This window comes from Ictalurus furcatus, chromosome 8, assembly GCF_023375685.1.
Source record: "Ictalurus furcatus strain D&B chromosome 8, Billie_1.0, whole genome shotgun sequence".
NCBI classification, from domain to species: domain Eukaryota; kingdom Metazoa; phylum Chordata; class Actinopteri; order Siluriformes; family Ictaluridae; genus Ictalurus; species Ictalurus furcatus.
In genome coordinates this window covers 15,272,280-15,293,704 of record NC_071262.1, presented here as the reverse complement: position 1 = coordinate 15,293,704, position 21,425 = coordinate 15,272,280, and the positions used below count along the sequence as shown (strand labels likewise).

At 41.2% G+C, this 21,425-nt stretch overlaps 1 protein-coding gene across 1 annotated transcript in view; it reads left to right on the top strand.

Moving 5' to 3' along the window:
* The window catches only part of htr4 (5-hydroxytryptamine receptor 4), a 107,946-nt gene that overhangs the window by 63,156 nt on the left and 23,365 nt on the right, over window positions 1–21,425 (top strand). The window contains exons 5-6 of the mRNA XM_053631021.1: window positions 2,337–2,490; window positions 8,349–8,908. Of these exons, the coding sequence (XP_053486996.1) occupies window positions 2,337–2,490; window positions 8,349–8,908 (714 nt within the window). The remainder of the gene's footprint in view (window positions 1–2,336; window positions 2,491–8,348; window positions 8,909–21,425) is intronic.

Below are 21,425 nucleotides of genomic sequence, written 5' to 3'. Positions count from 1 at the left end.
ATAGACCACTGGGCAACTGAAATATGTGTATGTGTATACAAATATGTGTAATATATACTGTATATGCTTGCCAATTAACTAGGCTAAAACCGGCAAATAATATAATTGAGTATGGAAAATAAGCGAGTCCATGGGAGGGACGACTTTATGCAGCTACAGTATATGTCATCTCCTGATAACGTCTCTGGTGATGAAGCATTTTGTGTGTGCCCTCAGCAAAATAGCTAAACGTCTTTGGCTAACAGTTCAGTTATATGCTGTGGTCTCTCCTTGCACGTAAAGTTGTGTCTGGCTAGCATGTTAATTTTTGCTTGAGATTATGTTGTGCTAGCTTTAGAGCTATATGACATTACTGTCCTTTTTTTATTCGTGATTATGGAAAGAATGTCTATCATCCATGCCAGCTAATTATATGCCTAGGAAAATTTGTTTCTACCAACAGCCAGACCATTTCTTTGGTTCTTGTACACAGTGCAGCAGGTGGTGGTATAATTAAGTATTGCGTTTGGTAGAGCTGGATAGCTTTATGCTAATATACACACTGAAATACACTTGATTTAAAGTTTTCTGTGTGCACCAGTCCAGTAGTTTCCCTATTTGCATATGACTTTTTTCTGAAAAGATGTTATAGTGGCTGTAATACGTAAAAAGAAACAGCCCTCTTTTGTATTGTGTGCCATCTCTGATACAGATCTGAGTTATTTTTACTGTCGGATAGTACGACCCATCTCAGACACCTGTGTTATTATATCACCAGCGTTTCTGCACTTGCACACAGTCATTTCCCTTTGTTCCTGAAAAATAGGAGTGCTATACATTCATCAACAGCTTCCTCTACACCAGACTTACTTTTCACATATTTCACATAACCCTGCCTAGAGCCTGTCATTATTCTCTCTTGTGGTATTCACCATTTTGGAAATTTGACAGCTTTGAGATCTTGAGTTGTGACGCAGTACTGACATCTGTCAAAGGATAAATCAATTCAAAATTAAATTCTTTTAACTGTTTTTTTTTTTGTATTACACAGGATTCATGTATCCTGTTACATAAATAATTATTTCCCTAACATTGTCATTATGGCATGCTGAATTTCACACAAAAAGTCAAAATCTTTTTTGCTGCCTGTGCTAAAAGGTCATTTAAAGGTGCTTAATGGAAATCTAGTTTGACAGTTCAGAAAGGTCGTGATAGTGTAGTATGGAAGGTGCTTCTACAGAGCCTGGTTGAAATTTATTTGCTGTATTCTGTCTGCACACTTGGCCACTTTCCTATTTATTTAAAATAATACATATAATTATTTTTATACTTAACATTTGCTTTGCACCTCCAGGGTTGGTGGTTCGATTCCCGCCTCCACCCTGTGTACATGGAGTTTGCATGTTCTCTCCATCCTTCGGGGGTTTTCTCCAGGTACTCCAGTTTCCTCCCCCAGTCCAAAGACATGTGTTGTATGCTGATTGGCATCTGTAAATTGTCCATATTGTGTGAATGGGTGTGTGAGTGTGTGTGCATTTGTGCTCTACAATGGGTTGGCACCCCCTTCAGGGTGTCCCCCGCCTTGTGCGGGAAAGGCTCCAGGCTCCCCGCAACCCTGTGTATTATAAGCGGTATAGAAAATGGATGAATATAATAACTTATTCTAATACATTATCGCCTCTCATTCACAGGTATTTGTGTGGCGGCCGCTTCACATGCGTAATCTAAATATATTAATAAATGGATTTTTTAAAAATTATTATTAGACACAGGTATATAGTTGATATGGTGAAGTTTTCTGTAAGAAGTGTTTATTTAACATTTATGGAAGGTGTCTCAGGTGTCAGTGCTTTGTTATGGTTAGTAGGGAAAGTCTTCAGGACGGAGGAGTTTGCTCCTTTATGGTTTCACAATCACATGACAATGCTAGCTGTATGGTTTTTTTTTTATTAACTTTAAGGAGGGGGGAGTTATGAACGACTGTTTATAACTGCTGTAATGTAAGTGATAAAAGGAAATATCTTGTCTTGTGGATGTTCCATAACATTAAATGTAACTATAAATGGTTAAACATATATTGTGCTGTGTATATGTAATCGTTCATGCATTGTTGTGATAAAGGAGGAATAAAACACTTCAGGATGTTCTGTCATAGAAATAAACAATTTTAAGCATCACAGTAGCTCATCAATTATTTACCTATAACAGCATGTTTTATTCCTTACTTAATACAAATGTTAGTTACATTTTTATGGTGTATTAATGCTAAAGTACATGGTTTGTTCAACCAATGTGTGAAATAATTTTTTATTTAGTTTTTATATATGTATAAAATGCTTTTAAACCTTTTGTTGCAGGTACTATGCCATCTGTTGTCAGCCTCTGGTCTACAGGAACAAGATGACACCACTGAGAGTTGCTCTTATGATAGGAGGATGCTGGACTATCCCAACTGTTATATCGTTCTTACCAATTATGCAAGGCTGGAACAGTATTGGAATAAATGATTTGGTGAGTCACATCTGTCACAGCTAGTCCAGTGTTGAAAAAATGTATTTGGCTGTGGAATGTTTAAAGATAATTTTTCTCTTTCGTGTTCATCATGACGACTGTAAACAAACTTGCTTCGGTGAAAATGATTAGGCATTCGATGAAATAATCAGCTCAGTACATATGCAAATGAGGTTGTTTTATTTTAGAGCACATTTCAGATATTTTAAATGGTTCTTTATAGATTTTTACTAGAGTTTGTGCCCCACTTTGTATTCTGGGTGAATATTATATACTGCAGATGCCTAAAGAAGCTACAGCGAGCTTCTCCTCCTGTAGTCCCTCTATTCAGGAAACGCTATGAGGAAGAGCTTAATTAATAACTCCCACGGACAAGTATGATGTAATAGAAATAGTGATTTCAAATAGTGATGTCACATCGCCCTATTAGAGCTTATAATCCATCTATAAACAAACATTAAATGGTCCTGGATGAAGATTGATTTGCTGTAATGAAAGTCAGCCAGACAGAGGAAATGCTGTTTAAATGGCATACTGAGCATGTTTTTCTTCACACAATCAATGATTTTGCTTAGAGGAGTTTCATAACATGGTGGTTTCATAAACTGTGTCATTATTTATTCTGTGTAAAATTAACCATTTCATTAACTGAATACATAATACCCTGCATAGCACACAATTCTTTGCATTTCACACTCTACACATAATAATCATAAGCATCATTCCTTGGTGAGGGGAAGATGAGAGTGTGTTTGAGTTTTTGTTTGGCGTACGTAGTTCTCCTCTGAAATGTTCACAATACATGACTATTATCCTGACTGTTTAATTCGGACAGCAATTTAGCTGCACGGTTTAAAGTCAGAACATCAGAAACACTGCCAGATTCATTGACTGCACCTCTTAGAGGAGCTGATTAGTGTTTGTAGCTCATGTATCACTGAATGTTTGGGTCACATTCTAACTAAATCGGGGAAAAAAATTCACATTGCTGAAAATAAATTAATAGTGTACATATGTATATATGTGTGTGTATATATATATATATATATATATATAAATATATGTATATTGTCACGAATCGTGACGGAGCAGAGATAGGACGGATGCAAGTGCCGGATGAACAGTTGTTTATTAGAAAGAGAGACAGGCAGACAAATCCAAAACGTCATTCAAAACGTAATCCACAAACATGCAAGAGTTCAGGCGATTGGCAAACAGGCATACACGGGGCAAGGCAGGAATCTAGGTCGATAAACAAAACAAGAAACGAACTATGACGAGGGACTGGAAGCGGATAATCCAGCGCGAACTAACTCTAAACATGGACCGTGACTATGACTATGATCCAAACTAAACTAACTCTAAACATGGACCGTGACTAAGAATACGCTACGATCTAAACTAACTCTAAAGTATTATTAATCTTCCGCCCTGTGTGCTGGGAGGCGTGCGGTATATATGCAGACATAATCAGCGTCTAAACTGCTAGCAGCTGAGAGCAATACAGACCCACGTGAAATCCCAGCCAATGACAGAACAGGGAGGAGACATGACAGAAACATAAACAAAACACACGTGTCCAGATGTCATTACGGTCAACAACGGAAAAGCAGGTGCTCGCGCATTCGCGCTTAGAGCACGCTGCTTAAAGGGGGGATCGTGACAGAACCCCCCCCCAAAGGCACCTCTCCCCGAGTGCCATGAGTCATCCCATTTAATTGGCGGACCCGGCCCCCTGGACTGAATGTCCCAGGCAGAGCCAGGAAACTGCACGGTGTTTTTGGCGGCGCAGGGAAGCGGGGCGACGTCCTCGGCGTAGCAGGGAAGCAGAGCGACATCCACAGCCGGGCAGGCAGGCTGAGCAAAGTCCTCGGCGGAGCATGAAGGCAGAGCGACGACCACAGCAGGGCAGGTGGGCTGAGCGAAGTCCTCGGCGGAGCATGAAGGCAGAGCGACATCCTCGGCGGAGCATGAAGGCAGACCGACGTCCACAGCCGGGCAGGCAGGCTGAGCGAAGTCCTCAGTGGAGCATGAAGGCGGAGCGACGACCACAGCAGGGCAGGCAGACTGAGCGAAGTCCTCGGCGGAGCATGAAGGCAGAGCAACATCCACAGCTGGGCAGGGAGGCTGAGCGAAGTCCTCGGCGGAGCATGAAAGCGGAGCGACGACCCCAGCTGAACTGGAAGGCAGAGCGAAGTCCCCTGTAAGGCCAGGGAGAGGAGCGTGGGTCTCTGTGCGGCCAGAGAGAGGAGCGTGGGTCTCCTCGAAGCAGTAGGGGGGAACGACGTTTGCCATTGAACCGGAAGGCTGAGCGACGACCTCAGCTGAACAGGGGGGCTGAGCGACAACCACAGCTGAACAGGGAGGCTGAGCGACGACCTCAGCTGAACAGGCGGGCTGAGCGACGACCTCAGCTGAACAGGCGGGCTGAGAGACGTCCTCAGCTGAACAGGCGGGCTGAGCGACGACCTCAGCTGAACAGGCGGGCTGAGCGACGACCTCAGCTGAACAGGCGGGCTGAGCAACGACCTCAGCTGAACAGGCGGGCTGAGCGACGACCTCAGCAGAACAGTCGGGCTGAGCGACGACCTCATCTGAACAGGGAGGCTGAGCGATGTCCACAGTTGAATAGGGAGGCTGAGCAACATCCACAGCTGAATAGGGAGGCTGAGTGACGTCCTCAGCTGAACAGGGAGGCTGAGCGACGTCCACAGCTGAACAGGGAGGCTGAGGCTCTGAGGTCACCAGGTGAACCTTGGGCATGGGCGGAGCTTGGCTGGCCGTGTCAGCAGACTCGGGCGCGGGCGGAGCTTGGCTGGCCGTGTCAGCAGACTCGGGCGCGGGCGGAGCTTGGCTGGCCGTGTCAGCAGACTCGGGTGCGGGCAGAGCTTGGCTGGCCGTGTCAGCAGACTGGGGCGCGGGCGGAGCTTGGCTGGCCGTGTCAGCAGACTGGGGCGCAGGCGGAGCTTGGCTGGCCGTGTCAGCAGACTGGGGCGCGAGCAGAACTTGGCTGTGCGTGTCAGCAGACTGGGGCGCGAGCAGAATTTGGCTGTGCGTGTCAGCAGACTGGGGCGTGAGCAGAACCTGGCTGTGCGTGTCAGCAGACTGGGGCGTGAGCAGAACTTGGCTGTGCGTGTCAGTAGTCTTGGGCGTGGGCTGAACTTGGACGACGGGGTCGGTAGACTTGGGCATGAGCAGCATTTGGTCATTAGGCTGAGATATTAGCAGAGCTTGGTCAATTGGATCAGCAGGCTTGAACGTGAGCTCAGGTACGTGAGACTTGACTTGGACCTCAGGGACGTGAGACTTGACTTGGACCTCAGGGACGTGAGACTTGACTTGGACTTGGACCTTAGGGACTTGAGACTTGACTTGGACTTCAGAGCCTGGAGGCTTGACCTGGATCTCAGGGACTGGAGGCTTGACTTGGATCTCAGGGACTGGAGACTTGACTTGGATCTCAGGGACTGGAGACTTGACTTGGATCTCAGGGACTTGAGACTTGACTTGGATCTCAGGGACTGGAGACTTGACTTGGACCTCAGGGACTTGAGACCTGACTTGGACTTCAGAGCCTGGAGGCTTGACTTGGACTTCAGAGCCTGGGGACTTGACTTGGACCTCAAGGGCTGGAGGCTTGACTTGGACCTCAAGGACTGGAGGCTTGACCTGGATCTCAGGGACTGGAGGCTTGACCTGGATCTCAGGGACTGGAGGCTTGACCTGGTTCTCAGGGACTGGAGGCTTGACTTGGACTTCAGAGCCTGGAGGCTTGACCTGGATCTCAGGGACTGGAGGCTTGACTTGGATCTCAGGGACTGGAGACTTGACTTGGATCTCAGGGACTTGAGACTTGACTTGGATCTCAGGGACTTGAGACTTGACTTGGATCTCAGGGACTTGAGACTTGACTTGGATCTCAGGGACTTGAGACTTGACTTGGATTTCAGAGTTGAGCTCTGCATGAAGTTGCTTGTAGTAGTAGGTAAACGGCAGGGCAGGTTCGCCTGCCAGACTTACCCCCCTGAGAAGTTGTTCTAGCTCGTCCTTCGCCTCCGGACTCCCGAATCGCACCATGAATTCCCCCACAAACTGTTCTACACCATCCAGGTTCCTACAGTGCTTATCCAGTTTGAGCTGCACCCATTGACGGGCCGGTCCAAAGAACCGGGACCACGTGAATCGGAGCCATTGCTTCTCCTCTGGCTTAGGGTCTAACAGGCTGGCGAAATAGTATTGACAGTCTACCAGAAAATATTCAGGGGCACCGAAAAATCCGTCAAATGGATCAGGAAGCTCCATAAATGTCCATTGTGGGAAGTGGACGGAGTCCATAGCGGGGACGGTTGGCGTCAACTTCCGGGTTCTGCGTCTCCTCCGTTCTCCTGCTGCATCCATGTTTTGGCAGAAGATTCTGTCACGAATCGTGACGGAGCAGAGATAGGACGGATGCAAGTGCCGGATGAACAGTTGTTTATTAGAAAGAGAGACAGGCAGACAAATCCAAAACGTGATTCAAAACGTAATCTACAAACATGCAAGAGGTCAGGCGATTGGCAAACAGGCATACACGGGGCAAGGCAGGAATCTAGGTCGATAAACAAAACAAGAAACGAACTATGACGAGGGACTGGAAGCGGATAATCCAGCGCGAACTAACTCTAAACATGGACCGTGACTATGACTATGATCCAAACTAAACTAACTCTAAACATGGACCGTGACTATGACTATGATCCAAACTAAACTAACTCTAAACATGGACCGTGACTAAGAATACGCTACGAACTAAACTAACTCTAAAGTATTATTAATCTTCCGCCCTGTGTGCTGGGAGGCGTGCAGTATATATGCGGACATAATCAGTGTCTAAACTGCTAGCAGCTGAGAGCAATACAGACCCACGTGAAATCCCAGCCAATGACAGAACAGGGAGGAGACATGACAGAAACATAAACAAAACACACGTGTCCAGATGTCATTACGGTCAACAACGGAAAAGCAGGTGCTCGCGCATTCGCGCTTAGAGCACGCTGCTTAAAGGGGGAATCGTGACATATATATATATATATATATAACATTTAGTGATTATGAACAGTTGTCCCTCCCGGGCTCCAGATTCAGTTCCTGATGAATGAATGAATGAATATCTAGTGATTGCTGTGGTGATGGTGTTGCTAATGACTCTGATGAATGATGATGAATATTTAATGACCTTTCTCCAATTGATAGTATTAATAAACAGCACATCACACGCTTGTAAATATACATATTTATAGTTATGTCTACTGACTGTTTTGCCCTGGGATCCAGACCACTTGAGCAAATGAACCCTTCACACAAGATTTCATTTGGGTTGTGTCCAATTAAAGTGCATTTCAACAAAGTCAAGTGAAGCACAAAATTATTTCTGGTATTCTTTTTTACCCTGGTGTTTTTTAAGTGTTCTCCAGCAAAGTGTAATTCATGGAAACCAAGACTTTTTTTTTTTTTGTACATTTTGAGCCAGGCTTATCAAAGCATTGTGTCAAGTAGGAGAAATTAGAGGTGATTTTATTCTTATTTAAGTGTAGTCAGGGTCAGGGACTTTTCTAAAGGGCTGTCTTTGAAAATGCCTGTTTATAAAATGAATGCTATTCGGGTTAAGGTCTCCCTGGTTTTAAATTTATATGGTACGAAAGGTTTTGTCTACCGCTGACAAATTTACAGCTCTCGTAGGCCAAGGACTTACAGATTGGAATAGCAGTGAACCAACAGAAAAAAAGAAACCTCAGCACAGAGAGTAAAAAAAGTGATATTTTCTTTTTGCATGCTGAATGTGCAATTTGTGTAATAAATATTCCCTCTCCCCTCAACAGATAGAAGCAAGGAAGTTCAGTGGCAACTCCACGGTGTGCGTGTTCATGGTGAACAAGCCATATGCACTCACCTGCTCTGTGGTGGCCTTCTACATCCCACTGGGCCTGATGGTGCTCGCCTATCAACGCATCTATGTAACGGCACGTGAGCACGCCCGTCAGATCGGCATGCTGCAGAGGGCAGGTGGCGCGGCCTCTGGCCTTGAAAGTGCTGAACACCAACGCAACCACCGCATGCGCACTGAGACCAAGGCAGCAAAGACTCTGTGCATCATTATGGGCTGCTTTTGCCTGTGCTGGGCTCCATTCTTCATCACCAATGTGGTGGACCCTTTCATAGACTACACAGTACCGGAGCAGCTGTGGGCAGCATGCTTGTGGCTGGGCTACATCAACTCCATGCTCAACCCCATCCTCTATGCCTTCCTCAACAAGTCCTTCCGCCGTGCCTTCCTCATCATCCTCTGCTGCGGCCACCAGCGCTACCGACGGCCCTCCATCCTCGCACCTAGAACACCCTGCACAGCTACACAGATCAACGGCTCCACACACGTGCTCAAGTAAGTGAAATAATTCTAAACCTTCTCTGTCTGGCAAGATAATTCTGTGTTACATTTGCTTATTAGTGTTTGGTTTGGCATCGACTTGGTCTTACACAGACTTCTTTTTTCTTCTTCTAAATAAACACAAGGGATATACTTTCAAACTGTTGGATCTTAATCCCAAAGTAATACTGGAATAATTCTAAATGTCATCTGTCTTCTGGCACTTTGTTTACATATGAAAGCAAAAAATCCCATTTTGTGCTTGATATAGTCCACTCACTGGCCACTTTAATAGGAACACCTCTACCTCTGTTTTTTCATGCAAGTATGCAAGGTGCATGGTGCAAAAAGCAGGCAGAAATACCTTGTTGATGAGAGAGGTCAGAGGAGAATGGTCAGACTGTTTTGAGATGACAAGAAGGCTTAATAAATAATATTATTTTCCAGTATATTTCTGTACTAGCAATCCTACGACTGTGTGGTTATTGTCGAGTTGGGTTTTACACTGAACATAGCTTAGCATGGCCTTTCCCAGGAGAATCAGAAAAAAATGAGAACATCCCCAAACCGTTACTCTCCCAAACTAGTTTCTCTCTCTCTCTCTCTCTCGTTCTCTCTCTCTGTTCTTCTCTGTCTTAGAGAACCTCTTTAATTTCTCATAACATTATAGATGCACTCTCACTTTAGTCTAATAACTAATATCTTGTATCACTGATCTAAACCTTCTTCTAAACAGTAATTGCTGTAATCTTATAAAGAAGCGGATTGCTTCTTTATAAAAAACTGCATTAAAGTGGACTGGTGAAGGCAGAAATGGAAGGCCCTTTCTGTGTATTACTCCAATGTTGAGTCTAATTTCTAAGCTCCCTCAGGCTTTCACCAAAGACTAGCACGTGTTTTAAATATAAAGTTTAGCCAGCTGGTCTTTTTTAAATAATTTCTCCATGGAAATCCTAAATATATCTATGTATTTGTTATTATGTCTATGTGAAAACATGAGGACATCTTTAAAGTATGTTTCTTATGTTGCAATTCATTAATGCATTAAAAAAAAAGAATATCAGAGGTTTCTTAAAAAAAATCTATATAATATTTATTGAATTCCTATTATTTAATGCTGGAGGATCCTCATCAATCAAGCTAGTTGAAAGACAAATCTCTACTTTGATTGATGACTGCTGAAGGATTTATTGTTGGGCTAAGAGATGGTGGTGTTTGTTTTTCAATAACAGTTTCTTTATATAGGGTTTATTGATTATCTTTTGTGACATACAGTCACTACTCAAGAGAGGAAGGAAGCTTTTACAGATATAAATAATGTGGTTGCTGTCACATTCTGTCTGATGTATTTCATCATTTCTTTCCTGGTGTCTAGATTTAGACACTGGATTTAGGATACTTGGCTTAGTGGTTAGCACGTTCACCTCATACCTCCAGGGTCTGGGGTTCGAGTCCTGCCGTGGCCCTGTGTGTGCGGAGTTTGCATGCTGCGGGGGTTTCCTCCGGGTACTCCGGTTTCCTCCCCCAGTCCAAAGACATGCATGCTAGGCTGATTGGCATGTCTAAAGTGTCCGTAGTGTATGAATGGGTGTGTGAGTGTGTATGTGATTGTGCCCTGCGATGGACTGGCACTCTGTCTAGGGTGTACCCCGCCTTCTGCCCGATGCTCCCTGGGATAGGCTCCAGGTTCCCCGTGACCCTGAAAAGGAGTAAGCGGTAGAAGATGGATGGATTTAGGATACTTATGATAGTTGATTTACTTCTAATCATTTCTCAGGTCACAGAATCAGAGTCATCAAAACATCTGAAAAATCTCTCTAGACCAAAGACTTTCTCTCATTTCTTTTTTAGTTATAGTGAAGCTGGAAATCTTGATGGATTGAGTGTTTAATACTAATGAGCGTTATTTATGTAGCATACTGTATTGCCTAGGGTAAGAGTAACCGAAGATGAGAGTTTTAATGTACGTCATATGTTAGAGGGCTTATAAAGCTTCCTCCTCAGAGGGCAGCAACCATGAATATAGTGCATTAGCAACAGTACAGCATTTTTTTTATCATCTAATTTGTAGCCATGGGAACACAGCATGAGATTAACACTAGGGTAATTGTACTTTGACATTGTCTTGCACTATAAGGCTATTTCAGACTATTTCAAGTTGTCATAAACTGATTTGTTAGAACATTAATTTGTTATACAATAAGGGCTGAATGCTTTTGAAATTATAATGTCTTTGCCAAAATCAAAAGGGTCAGTATGTTAGCAATCAGTAATCAAATTTGTTATTCCAACATGCTGTGATTGTGTTGTCAGTGCCAAGCTCAGCTTCTGCTATGCGCTTTTTGGCAACCATTTAAAAAAAACTCAGAGTGTTAAGAATGCAGTGGAGCTTATACAGATGTAATGATGCAGGAGCTGAAGAAAACCAGAGGGGAACAGATAGTACAGGATTTTTACCATTACTTACACCTGCCTCCAGCAAACATCCCCAGATATTGTTGTGGACCAGGGCCAAGATGCATTTTATGTCGAGATGTCTTGAGCTGTCTGAAGTTAAGTGGTTCCATGGTGCACTGGGGATATAGGTCTTAGTTGTCAGGCAGACAGGAGGTGCCTGTTTGGAGTCTTGAACCTGGAAGTATGGCTCCAACATCCTGGGAGCGAATAGGCCATCAAGCTGCTTGGAGAATGAGTGTAACTCCAATTCCAATCCGAGCAATTACAACTCCTACATCCCTACTTCTCTCAAACCACCATCAATCAATAGCATATTCATACCCACGCACAGCCTATCCATACGTGTCCGTATGCACACACAGGTTATCATGTACAGTATTGCTTAAAATCATAGGATGCAAATGTTTATGACAGGATACATATGATTACTATGTCCAGTAAGTTTATGGATAAATGATTGATTACTTAATGTCCTTTTTTATTTTTTTGGGAAAAGATATTAAACTCTGTACAGATTTTTAAATCAGTGGTTAGGTTAACAGAGGATACCTTTTAAAATAACAGAAAATATATTATGCTATATACAGGTTTTTGAATCAGTAAGGAGCTAATTCCACTGCTGCATAGCTTTAAATGAGACTTCAGATTTATGGAAATCTGGTACAAACTTGAAGGGATACCACAAATTTTCAAGGCTACCTTTATAGCCGGGAGCTTATATACTGTAGGTTACAAGAATGAAACTCATATAGCATTACGATAATGTACCCCAGTGCTGGTTTCCAAGACACCGACCTCTACACTTAAATGAGAAAGAGACAACGATGCTTGTGAATCATTCTTTTAGCTCATTAAACATATGCAGACTCATCTGTAGCCTTGTTCCATTAAATAAACTTTTCAACAAATTGAGTGGTGCAGTCGAAACTGAAACTTGAGGAATCTTTGTAACTTCTTGATTGCCTTGGGTTTTGACTTCTTTGAAATTGTATACTGAGTATGTAACCCATGAAAGTAATGGTGGGCTTGTGACGTTTGCTCTAGACCAACTTGACATAGAATTTATTGTCCAGGAGATGCTTGAGTAGATCAGGCTCTACAGGGCAACATGTTCCACTTCTGATGAGGAATAAACTCATTAACAGAAGTGGAGGGGCCATTTACAAGACCAAAATCCCTCACCAAGTATTCAAAGTTAATGAATGTGGTGATAAATGCTGTTTTCCACTTGTCCCATATGTGGATATATCTTAAGTGTCTCTAAGCAATATGCAAGTTTAAAGTCCACTGGATAGAAAGGCGAGTGTAACACTGGTTTAGGGCATTCTCTACGTACTCCTCAGTGACCTGCTGCACAGTGGTGAGATGCCTGGTTTTCCCATGAGCACTGGAAGACTGCAAGAGAGCACTATCACTACTTCCCTGCTCCACAGTGAAGCTATAGCCTTATGGTAAATCATTCCCCTAAACCCGATAGTGCCTTGACATACTGTAACTTGGATAAGGGTGAATTAATGGCATAGAACCCTGAATGTCATGCCACATCCCTAACCGTCCCTGTCAAGTTCTCACACTGAAAAAACACAATTCAAGGCCAAAACATTCTCACATATCAGGTCCTGGTGGAGGTCAAGATTAAAGAAAGACTACAGCAAACGAATCACACACTGCTGCTCTGATGTCCAAATTAAACAGCAGCAGTATGTTGTTCAGTTGTTGGATGTTCCCTCAGGCCAGGAACAAGCTTGCTTTCAGAAATGAAGGTGTATTGATTTCCAAAACATAAAGCACAGAAAAACACTTGGATTGCTGCAGTGAATGGATGCAATTAACAACTCCAGGTTTGTGTCACGAAATGGAGTCAGACGGAAGCAAGTGCAGGTTAGGCAGATATATAATAACAATTCCAAGGGTAAGGCAAAGTTCATGGTCAATAAACAGGCAGAGGTCAGGCGATCAGGCAAACAGGCAAAACTAGGCAAGGCAGAGAATTGAGGTCAAGAACGTAAACAATGGTCAAATCTCACTAATGCAAACCACGAGTATAAGGCTTGGATAACGACAGAGACGGCTGAAAATTTACTTCGCAAAGTCTGAGTGTTCACAAAGTCCTTTATATACTGTGTAGTGCTGTGTGTGAGATTGGGTGCAGGTGTGTGTAGTTAGTACTCTGGCAAAGGCGAACGTGTGCGTGTGTGGGAAGGGTAGTCCTCAGTGGCCATGTTTGTAGTTTGAGGTGCCTCCTGGGAAATGGAGTTGCTGGTTTGCTGTGATATGACAGTTTGGAGAACATATTTTATTTAAACTTTAAACTTAAAAAGTATATACTCAGCAAAAAAAGAAACATCCTCTCAAATTCAACTGCTTTTCTTTCCAGCAAATTTCTTAACATGTATAAATATTTGTATTAACATAAAAACATTCAACAACTGAGACATAAACTGAACAAGTTTCATGTCTGGGGGGGACACATGGTTACATGTAATTTTCGACTGCAAGGACGATCTGCTGTAGCATTGTCTTAGGCATCTTACATTACAGACATTACAGTTTATTGCTCTGGACACATCCGCAGTACTCATTCCTCTCTGCAGCAGACCTATGGCATGTTCACGCAGGTGAGCAGGAACCCTAGGCATCTTTCTTCTGGTGTTTTTCAGAGTCAGTAGAAAGGTCTTTTAGTGTCCTAAATTATTGTAACTGTAACCTTAATTGCCTAGCACCTGTAAACTGTTAGTGTCTTAAGGACTGTTCCACATGTGCATGTGCAATAATTGTTTATGGTTCACTGAACAAGCATGAAAAACTTTGTTTAAACCCTTTCCAATAAAGCTCTGTAAAGCTTATTTGGATTTTACAAAATTATCTTTGAAATACGGTCTCCTGATAAAAGGGACATTTCTTTTTTTGCTGATTATATATTTGAAAACAGCATTGTAGCAGCAACATCAACAAACCTTATCAGGGAAACTGTATGAAGTGTATGAACAGTTGTATGAACAGCATGTCACATCCTTAATGAGTGAATACTCAGCTGTGTATTGCATTCATTTCCAAACAAGAAAGCTAACCAATTAGCTACATACATACAGTTCCACTCTCAGCTTCCCCAGCGTTCTTAGTAATGAACCAAGATGAGTACGTTTTGGACAACCATACATAATACATATGCTATCTGCATTATAAGAACAAATATTTCCCACCTTTCCCCAAACTACTTTAAGCAGGTATATATCACTTGAGGCAAAATCTTTAAGTCTCTGTGAAACCTGATTTCTCACATTCTTGTTCGATGGATCTGGTAATGACTCTTAAATTTTGTATATATCTTGTTTATTCACTTGAACACTCAAATATGAGCTAGTATTTTGTTTTGATGGCATTTCATTTATAAATGGGCCCACAAGAAATGTTTTATGAACTGACATATATATATAGTATATAAACTTTGATCCAGGCTGTCCCAGGAACGTCGTAGAAGCCCACAGTGTGCTCTTTCAGTCAGGAGAGTGACAATAAATCAAACTTTCTGTTTAAAAATTCCCTACTGGTTCCTGGTGAGCTGTCATGTTCTCACTGAGGACCTTCCAGACTGCTCTCCCTTAATGTAGTGTTGGAGGTGATGGAGCTATACATGACATTGTGACCATGCCAGAAGTGCAAGTGATGCACTAGATGGCAAAGTCTTTAGGACTCAGCAAGTATTAATGTAACCATGTACAGTTTATTGAGGAAAATATAAAAAGCAAGCCAAAAAATATGGGTCAAGCCATGAGTATGTGTCAAATGGGTACAGTGGGAGGTACAGATAGAATAAGACTGATAAATTTCATAGGTAAGACTTAAGACCTGGCATCTATAAAGTTACATTCACATAATTCATTTCCATGGCAACAGAATCAAAATCTTCAGTGGCTGAGAAATCTGGGGTTTGAGCCACTATTGGAATGAATAGACACTAAAACAGATAATAGACATTATTAACTACTGTTTTGTGTCACAATTATTGTGCTTGAAAAATCAGAAGAACAAAGCAAAATCCACTTTATATATCTACCCCAGTGTTCTGACCTTTTACACAAACAAGACAGGCGCATTTGTTGCAAAAGTGGTTTATATTAGCCTGAAATAGAATGGTGTAATGAGCCATAAAATTAAAAGTGAACAGTTGAGCAAAAATGCCTCAGTCCCTGCCTTCGAAGTGCAGTAACTGGTTTGACATCTAACACATATTGTGTTAGTGTCAATTCTTATTTGTGTCATTCAGGTTACTAGACTACTGAGAACTACTAATAACCTGTTATCTTAAGAGAAAGACTTCTACCGCTTTAAGATCTCTCTAGCCATAAAGATTGTTGCAAAAACAAAGCGCAGGAAAAATCACGTCAATATCAGGCCACCCAGCCTCCTGTGAATGTCCTGCCACTCTTGGTTTTCTGCATCACTTGGAAATGTGCTGCGAACATAAATCATGGAACTGTTTCCAAATGGTGAGGCGGTCAGCATGTAAGTCTGGCTGATAAACAGAGCTGTGACGTATGCAGGGATCTCTGAACAGCTGCCTTCCGAAGTCTCAGCTTTGTTGAGATCATATAAAATATGCAACCCAGAGAAACCCAGACATTTCTGGAGAGGTCTAAACCCATTAGTGGTGACAGACCATAACACCGTCCTGCTGCTGTCCCTCTTAATTATTTAGCTTTTTTCTTCTGCTTCAACATTAGCAAGTTGCAGTCCTGTACTTCTAGAAGAAGGAGAAGTTGATTCACCTATGGGAACTGGAGTATGCTATAACAAGCAACATTATATTTGTTCTATTGGATACCGTCATATCTCTTAAAAGAATTGGCTTCTTACTTTAATGATGCCTTCGCTAAAATTAGTTTTTTACTGTAATAATACCTAAGGCTAAGTTAGATTATTTTTAATGTAAGAACTTTTTAATGATTTAATGTGTTTTTTGCATGTCTAGATTAACTGGTACTTTATAGGCCTTGGCTTACTAGCTTAATGACGTCTAGGTGCTCCAAGCATAAAAAGTTCCAGCAAAAGTTCCATCATTAAAAAGTTTCAACAACTCTAAACGTTTTTAAATAGTGATTGCTTTTAATTACCAAATGTAGGTATAATGCATGATGAATTTGTGCCATTATCCACATTGCACCTTCGATTTAATCTGAGCACAGATGGGGCTGCAAAGCAGTGTGTTGTCCAGACCATTTTCATCTTGTGTGTTGTACGATCTACAATTTGGTATAAGTACACTTATCAGGAGTCATTCTCCATCTGATACTACCTCTGGTCTTTTCCCCCAACAGCTCCTTTATCTGCTCTCTTTCTAGGGCCATCAATAAGATTGCTTTAAGGCTGTGTGAGTCTAGGAACCACAGTGCTTATAATTTAATGAACACTCTTAACAGATGTGTCTATAGAGATCTGGGTGAGCTCAGGTCTGCTTACGATAAAATTCTGTTCAGGATTGCTTTTCATTCTTTACTTTGACATTTGTAGTTATATACTCCTCCACAACAGCGTCCAATAATCATCTTATGACAATGTGAGATTATTTTCTTGAAGTTGACATCCTTTGTTATATATAACAGTGAGTGACGATGATTCATCAAACACTTAGGATTTCAAAACTTCTGAATCCTCCAGTAAGCACCACTGGGGCCATTATCCGCAAGTGGAACCAACAACACTTCGTCATCAAACAGCCATGCACAGGAGCTCCTTGCAAGATTTCTGAACAAGGAGTCAGAAGAGTAGCCCAAGAGCCAAGGACCACTCGGAAAGAGCTCCAGAAACACTTGGAGGCAGCAGGTGCCATCGTCACAGAGAAAATAATTGGCAATGCACTCCACTGCTCACGCTCACCACGCAAGACTCCATTACTAAAGAAAAGGCATGTCAAAGCTCACTTAAAGTTTGTTACAACTCATTTGGACAAGCCTATTACATACTGGGAGAGTGTAGTCTGGTCAGACGAGAGCAAAATTGAACTTTTTGGCTGTCATACTACACACCATGTTTGGAGAAGAAATGGCACTGCACATCACCCTTAAAGCACTATACCAACAGTGAAGTGTGGAGGTGGAAGCATCATGGTGTGGGGCTGTTTTTCATCGAATGGTACTGGCAGACTTCATATAATTGAAGGAACGCTGAATGGAGCCCTTTACCGGGAGATTCTTGAGAAGAATCTGCTGCCATCCACCAGGATGATGAACATGAGATGTGGGTGAACTTTCCAGCAAGACCACGATCCAAAGCATACAGCAAAGGAAACTCTCAATGGGTTTCAAAGAAAATAATCAAGGTGTTAGAATGACCCAGTCAATCACCTGACTTGAATCCAATTGAACAAGATTTAAAGACAATATGTTTAGAAGAATGGGCCAAAATCACACCTGAATACTGTGGCTGATTAATTTCTTCATACAGGAAGCATCTTGAAGCTGTCATTGCAAAGAAAGGCTCCTCCACTAAGTATTAAATAAATTTCAGTTAGCGTGTTCAATACTTTTTTTCCTGTCATTCCACTTTATTACACATAACTTTATTTATGGACTTTAATGTTGTGAATTCTTTATATTTCCAAATTTCACCATGTCTGGAAAATATGAATAGCCTCACTGGAAATATATTTACTGAAAACAATGTTGACGCGTTTAATACTTATTTCCCCCACTGTATTAATTTCAGTGTAAATCTTATGTATGTCCAATTTTTGCAAGTTAACTATGTAAATTAAACTTGTTTTCATACTATACCTTCACTTTGTTTAGGAAGAAATAATTTAATGTCAGAAAAATTGTAATAGCATTTTTATTCTATTCTAGGTTGTGTAATTCATAGGTTCTACATCAGATATAATTCTAAACTCTCAGTTTGCTGTAGCTCATTTATGACACACAGAGTTTCTCACTGTACATACATGTTCACACAATTTGGGCTAGTATTTAGAAATGTATTTACATATCTGTTCCATACTTCATTAATTATACATCATACAGAATTTCTATTACAAATTCTTTCTCACAGATAGTTAATTATGTAGTCATTATTTCAGTTTAAAAACATATTTTCAAATCCTATACCCTGGAACAATTTTTACATACATAAGAATTACACTGCACTGAACCCTTAGATAATTACTTAAGTACAAAGTACTTAAGAACACTTAATATAAAGTGGGACCCAACTGTGTAACACTGAGGCTTCTGATTTAATCCCTGCAGTCTATTTGATTTATTTTTTTCCTAAGCATGACACCCATTCAGTGCTCTCACATGCTTCATTTGAGCTTCATTGAGCTTCATTTCAGCATATCATAGTCTGTTAGAATTACATATCAACTCTCAGAAACTATACCATTTCTCATTGAGCTTTCTGAAGCCAGACAGAGGGCTCGAGGTCACGTCTGCCATCCTGGAAAACACTGTTTGTGTTGGACTCTGAGCCAGTTTCTCTGGCTCTTACACCCCTCCATAAATTACATCCATTCAGATTTATACGTGAAAGGTAGCATTTTTTTATGAAGAGACTTAATCATTTATGTCAGCCTGACTCTTATGACTATAAGCGAACTCGCACAAGCTCTTTGGGAGATGAGAATCTGTGTGATTATATAAACATGTTAGACATTTATCACAGAGCTCCTAGCCCATTTGAAAAATGAAACCCTCGGAGGTATAACACACTGACACTGCACAGGAGTCTGAGACATCATTGCTGTAGATGATAAATTCCATTGACATCTCATACTCATAAATGAGTCTGGTAGTATTGCAAGGAAATGAGACTCACGCATGTGAACTGCAGCAAGCAGATAACATTAGCGATTCATGAACCACTCAAGAAGGAGTTCTCTCTTAAACACATGTCTTGGAGGGTCATAGGATACAGGCTTGCCCTGGTGCTAATTATGTAAGGAAAATGGAATTTAAGAAAAGCTGATACTCTCTCTCTCAATCTCTCTCTCTCTCTCTCTCTCTCTCTCTCTTTCTCTCTCTATTGAAGTGTCAGTGTAGAAGAACTGTGTGAAGTGTAGGTTAGCTACATAACACCAGGGTGGCACCTTGTAAAGCCACAGTACATTTATACATTGGATGTGCTTCAGCTACTGGATTTATGGTTGCTTGTGTGTGACTGTGTAACAGTTAAGTGTTTTACACCACATACACACACACACACACACACACACACAGCATGACAGCATGCCATCTATAATGCAACAGTAGCCTGTGTAAGGTTATAAACCCATCTAACTAATAGAGTGGGCCTCTTTAGCTCTTTGGCTTCAGAAGTCAGGGATATAACTCTTGCTTTTTGCTTTGCAGAAATCTTCCAGCTTGCAAATGGACCGCCTGTAAAAATCCTGAGAATAAGTACTGAGATATTGCATGTATTGTATTAGGAAAATATTCCACACAACCTTCATCATCTGCTAATTGTACATGTTACAGAGGGTCAGAAGGGAGCAGCTTGTCTTCAGGGCGTCGCACTGGTTCTGCTTTGATGAAATGTGTTTTGTTCTGTAAATTTTCTGAACTCTATAATTCTATAAACTGGCAGAATTAGTTAATACGCACATGTAATGTGAAACAGGCATCAAGAGTCTCATCGTTCCCTCGGTCACCCATTGTCGGATGTTTGCTCGATGCAGCCCTGGCATGAAAGGACACACATGTCAGATCTTACCAGTGAATGGAGCGAAGCTGTGTCCGAGCTGTTTTGATCTTTGATAAACCTTCCACATATGAATCACATTACGCATTTATTTTGGGTAGATTTATCTCACGTGATCAAACACAGCATTACATACATGCATTCAGCATGCATGTCAGGGATGTGGTTGATGGAAATCATGACACTAGATTGTACATTACAAAAAACTCTCTGGTAATGTGCAGATGTCATGATATCTCAGCTCAGTGTTACTATAAACAAGCTGAACAAGTTAAGCCATTTGAGCATTGCAGACAGCATTTACATGCAATGTATACCAATCATTGTGTATATTTTGTCTATCACAGGAAGTCTATGCATAAAGGAAGTTGTTTAGAATTTTGATGTACAGAATTATAAATACATCATCTTCGCTTTGGGTGCTTTCAGAACGGACCTCATGGATATTGCAGTAAATGGCAAATAATACCCTTCATCTGGAGAGAAGTGAGTCATTGCTTTGTGTTTGGCGAGTATTTCTGAACCATATCAGCACCATCAATAGCTGACCTTTACAAGCAATTTGCGTGTTGAGTCTATTATGAAATCAACAAATGAAGTGCCTTAGACAACGTGTATTTTAAGTGACTCTCCTAATTGCCTGGAAAAGACCTGTATTTGCTCAGCAGATAAAAGCTGCAGCAATTTGTTAGCATAAAGGCATCAAAATATCATGTACAGATATCAACAAAGCATTTACCCAGGGTAAACTATATTTCTAAAGCATATATATATATATATATATATATATATATATATATATATATATATATATATTATACTGAATAGATGTTGTATTTTCCAGGGTATGTGTAGGTGCTTAGTTAGTACTACAATAGTTTTGCATCCTAACAAAATAATGAATTGACTGATTGCTGTAATAAAGAAAAAAAAAAAACCTTTGGCTTTTAAGTAAGGAATAAAACATGACTGGGCATGTTGAATTGTGTTATTCCTCTTATCCCACAGCAGTTTGATAACAATTACTGTTTTTAATTTATTAATGAATGAACCATCCTTCTTTTTATCCATTTAACATGTAATGTTATGGAACATCCAGGATACACGTTAGTTGCTTTGTTATAGCAGCTACAAACTTTTATTCCCTCACCAGCTTCACTTTTCTTGAAGTTATTAAGACAAATAAAATGCATCTTGTCATGTTACCAAGGAACTGGAAAGCTCAATTTTCAGAAGTTCTCATTTCTAAAGACTCTCCCATGGTGGAAAACTTGGTTACAATGTACTGATACTCAAAGCCCCTTCCAAAAATGTTAAATAAACGTCTGTTAATGGGAATCTAGTATACATTTAAAATTTTTTAAACACATTTTCTTAATCGGTT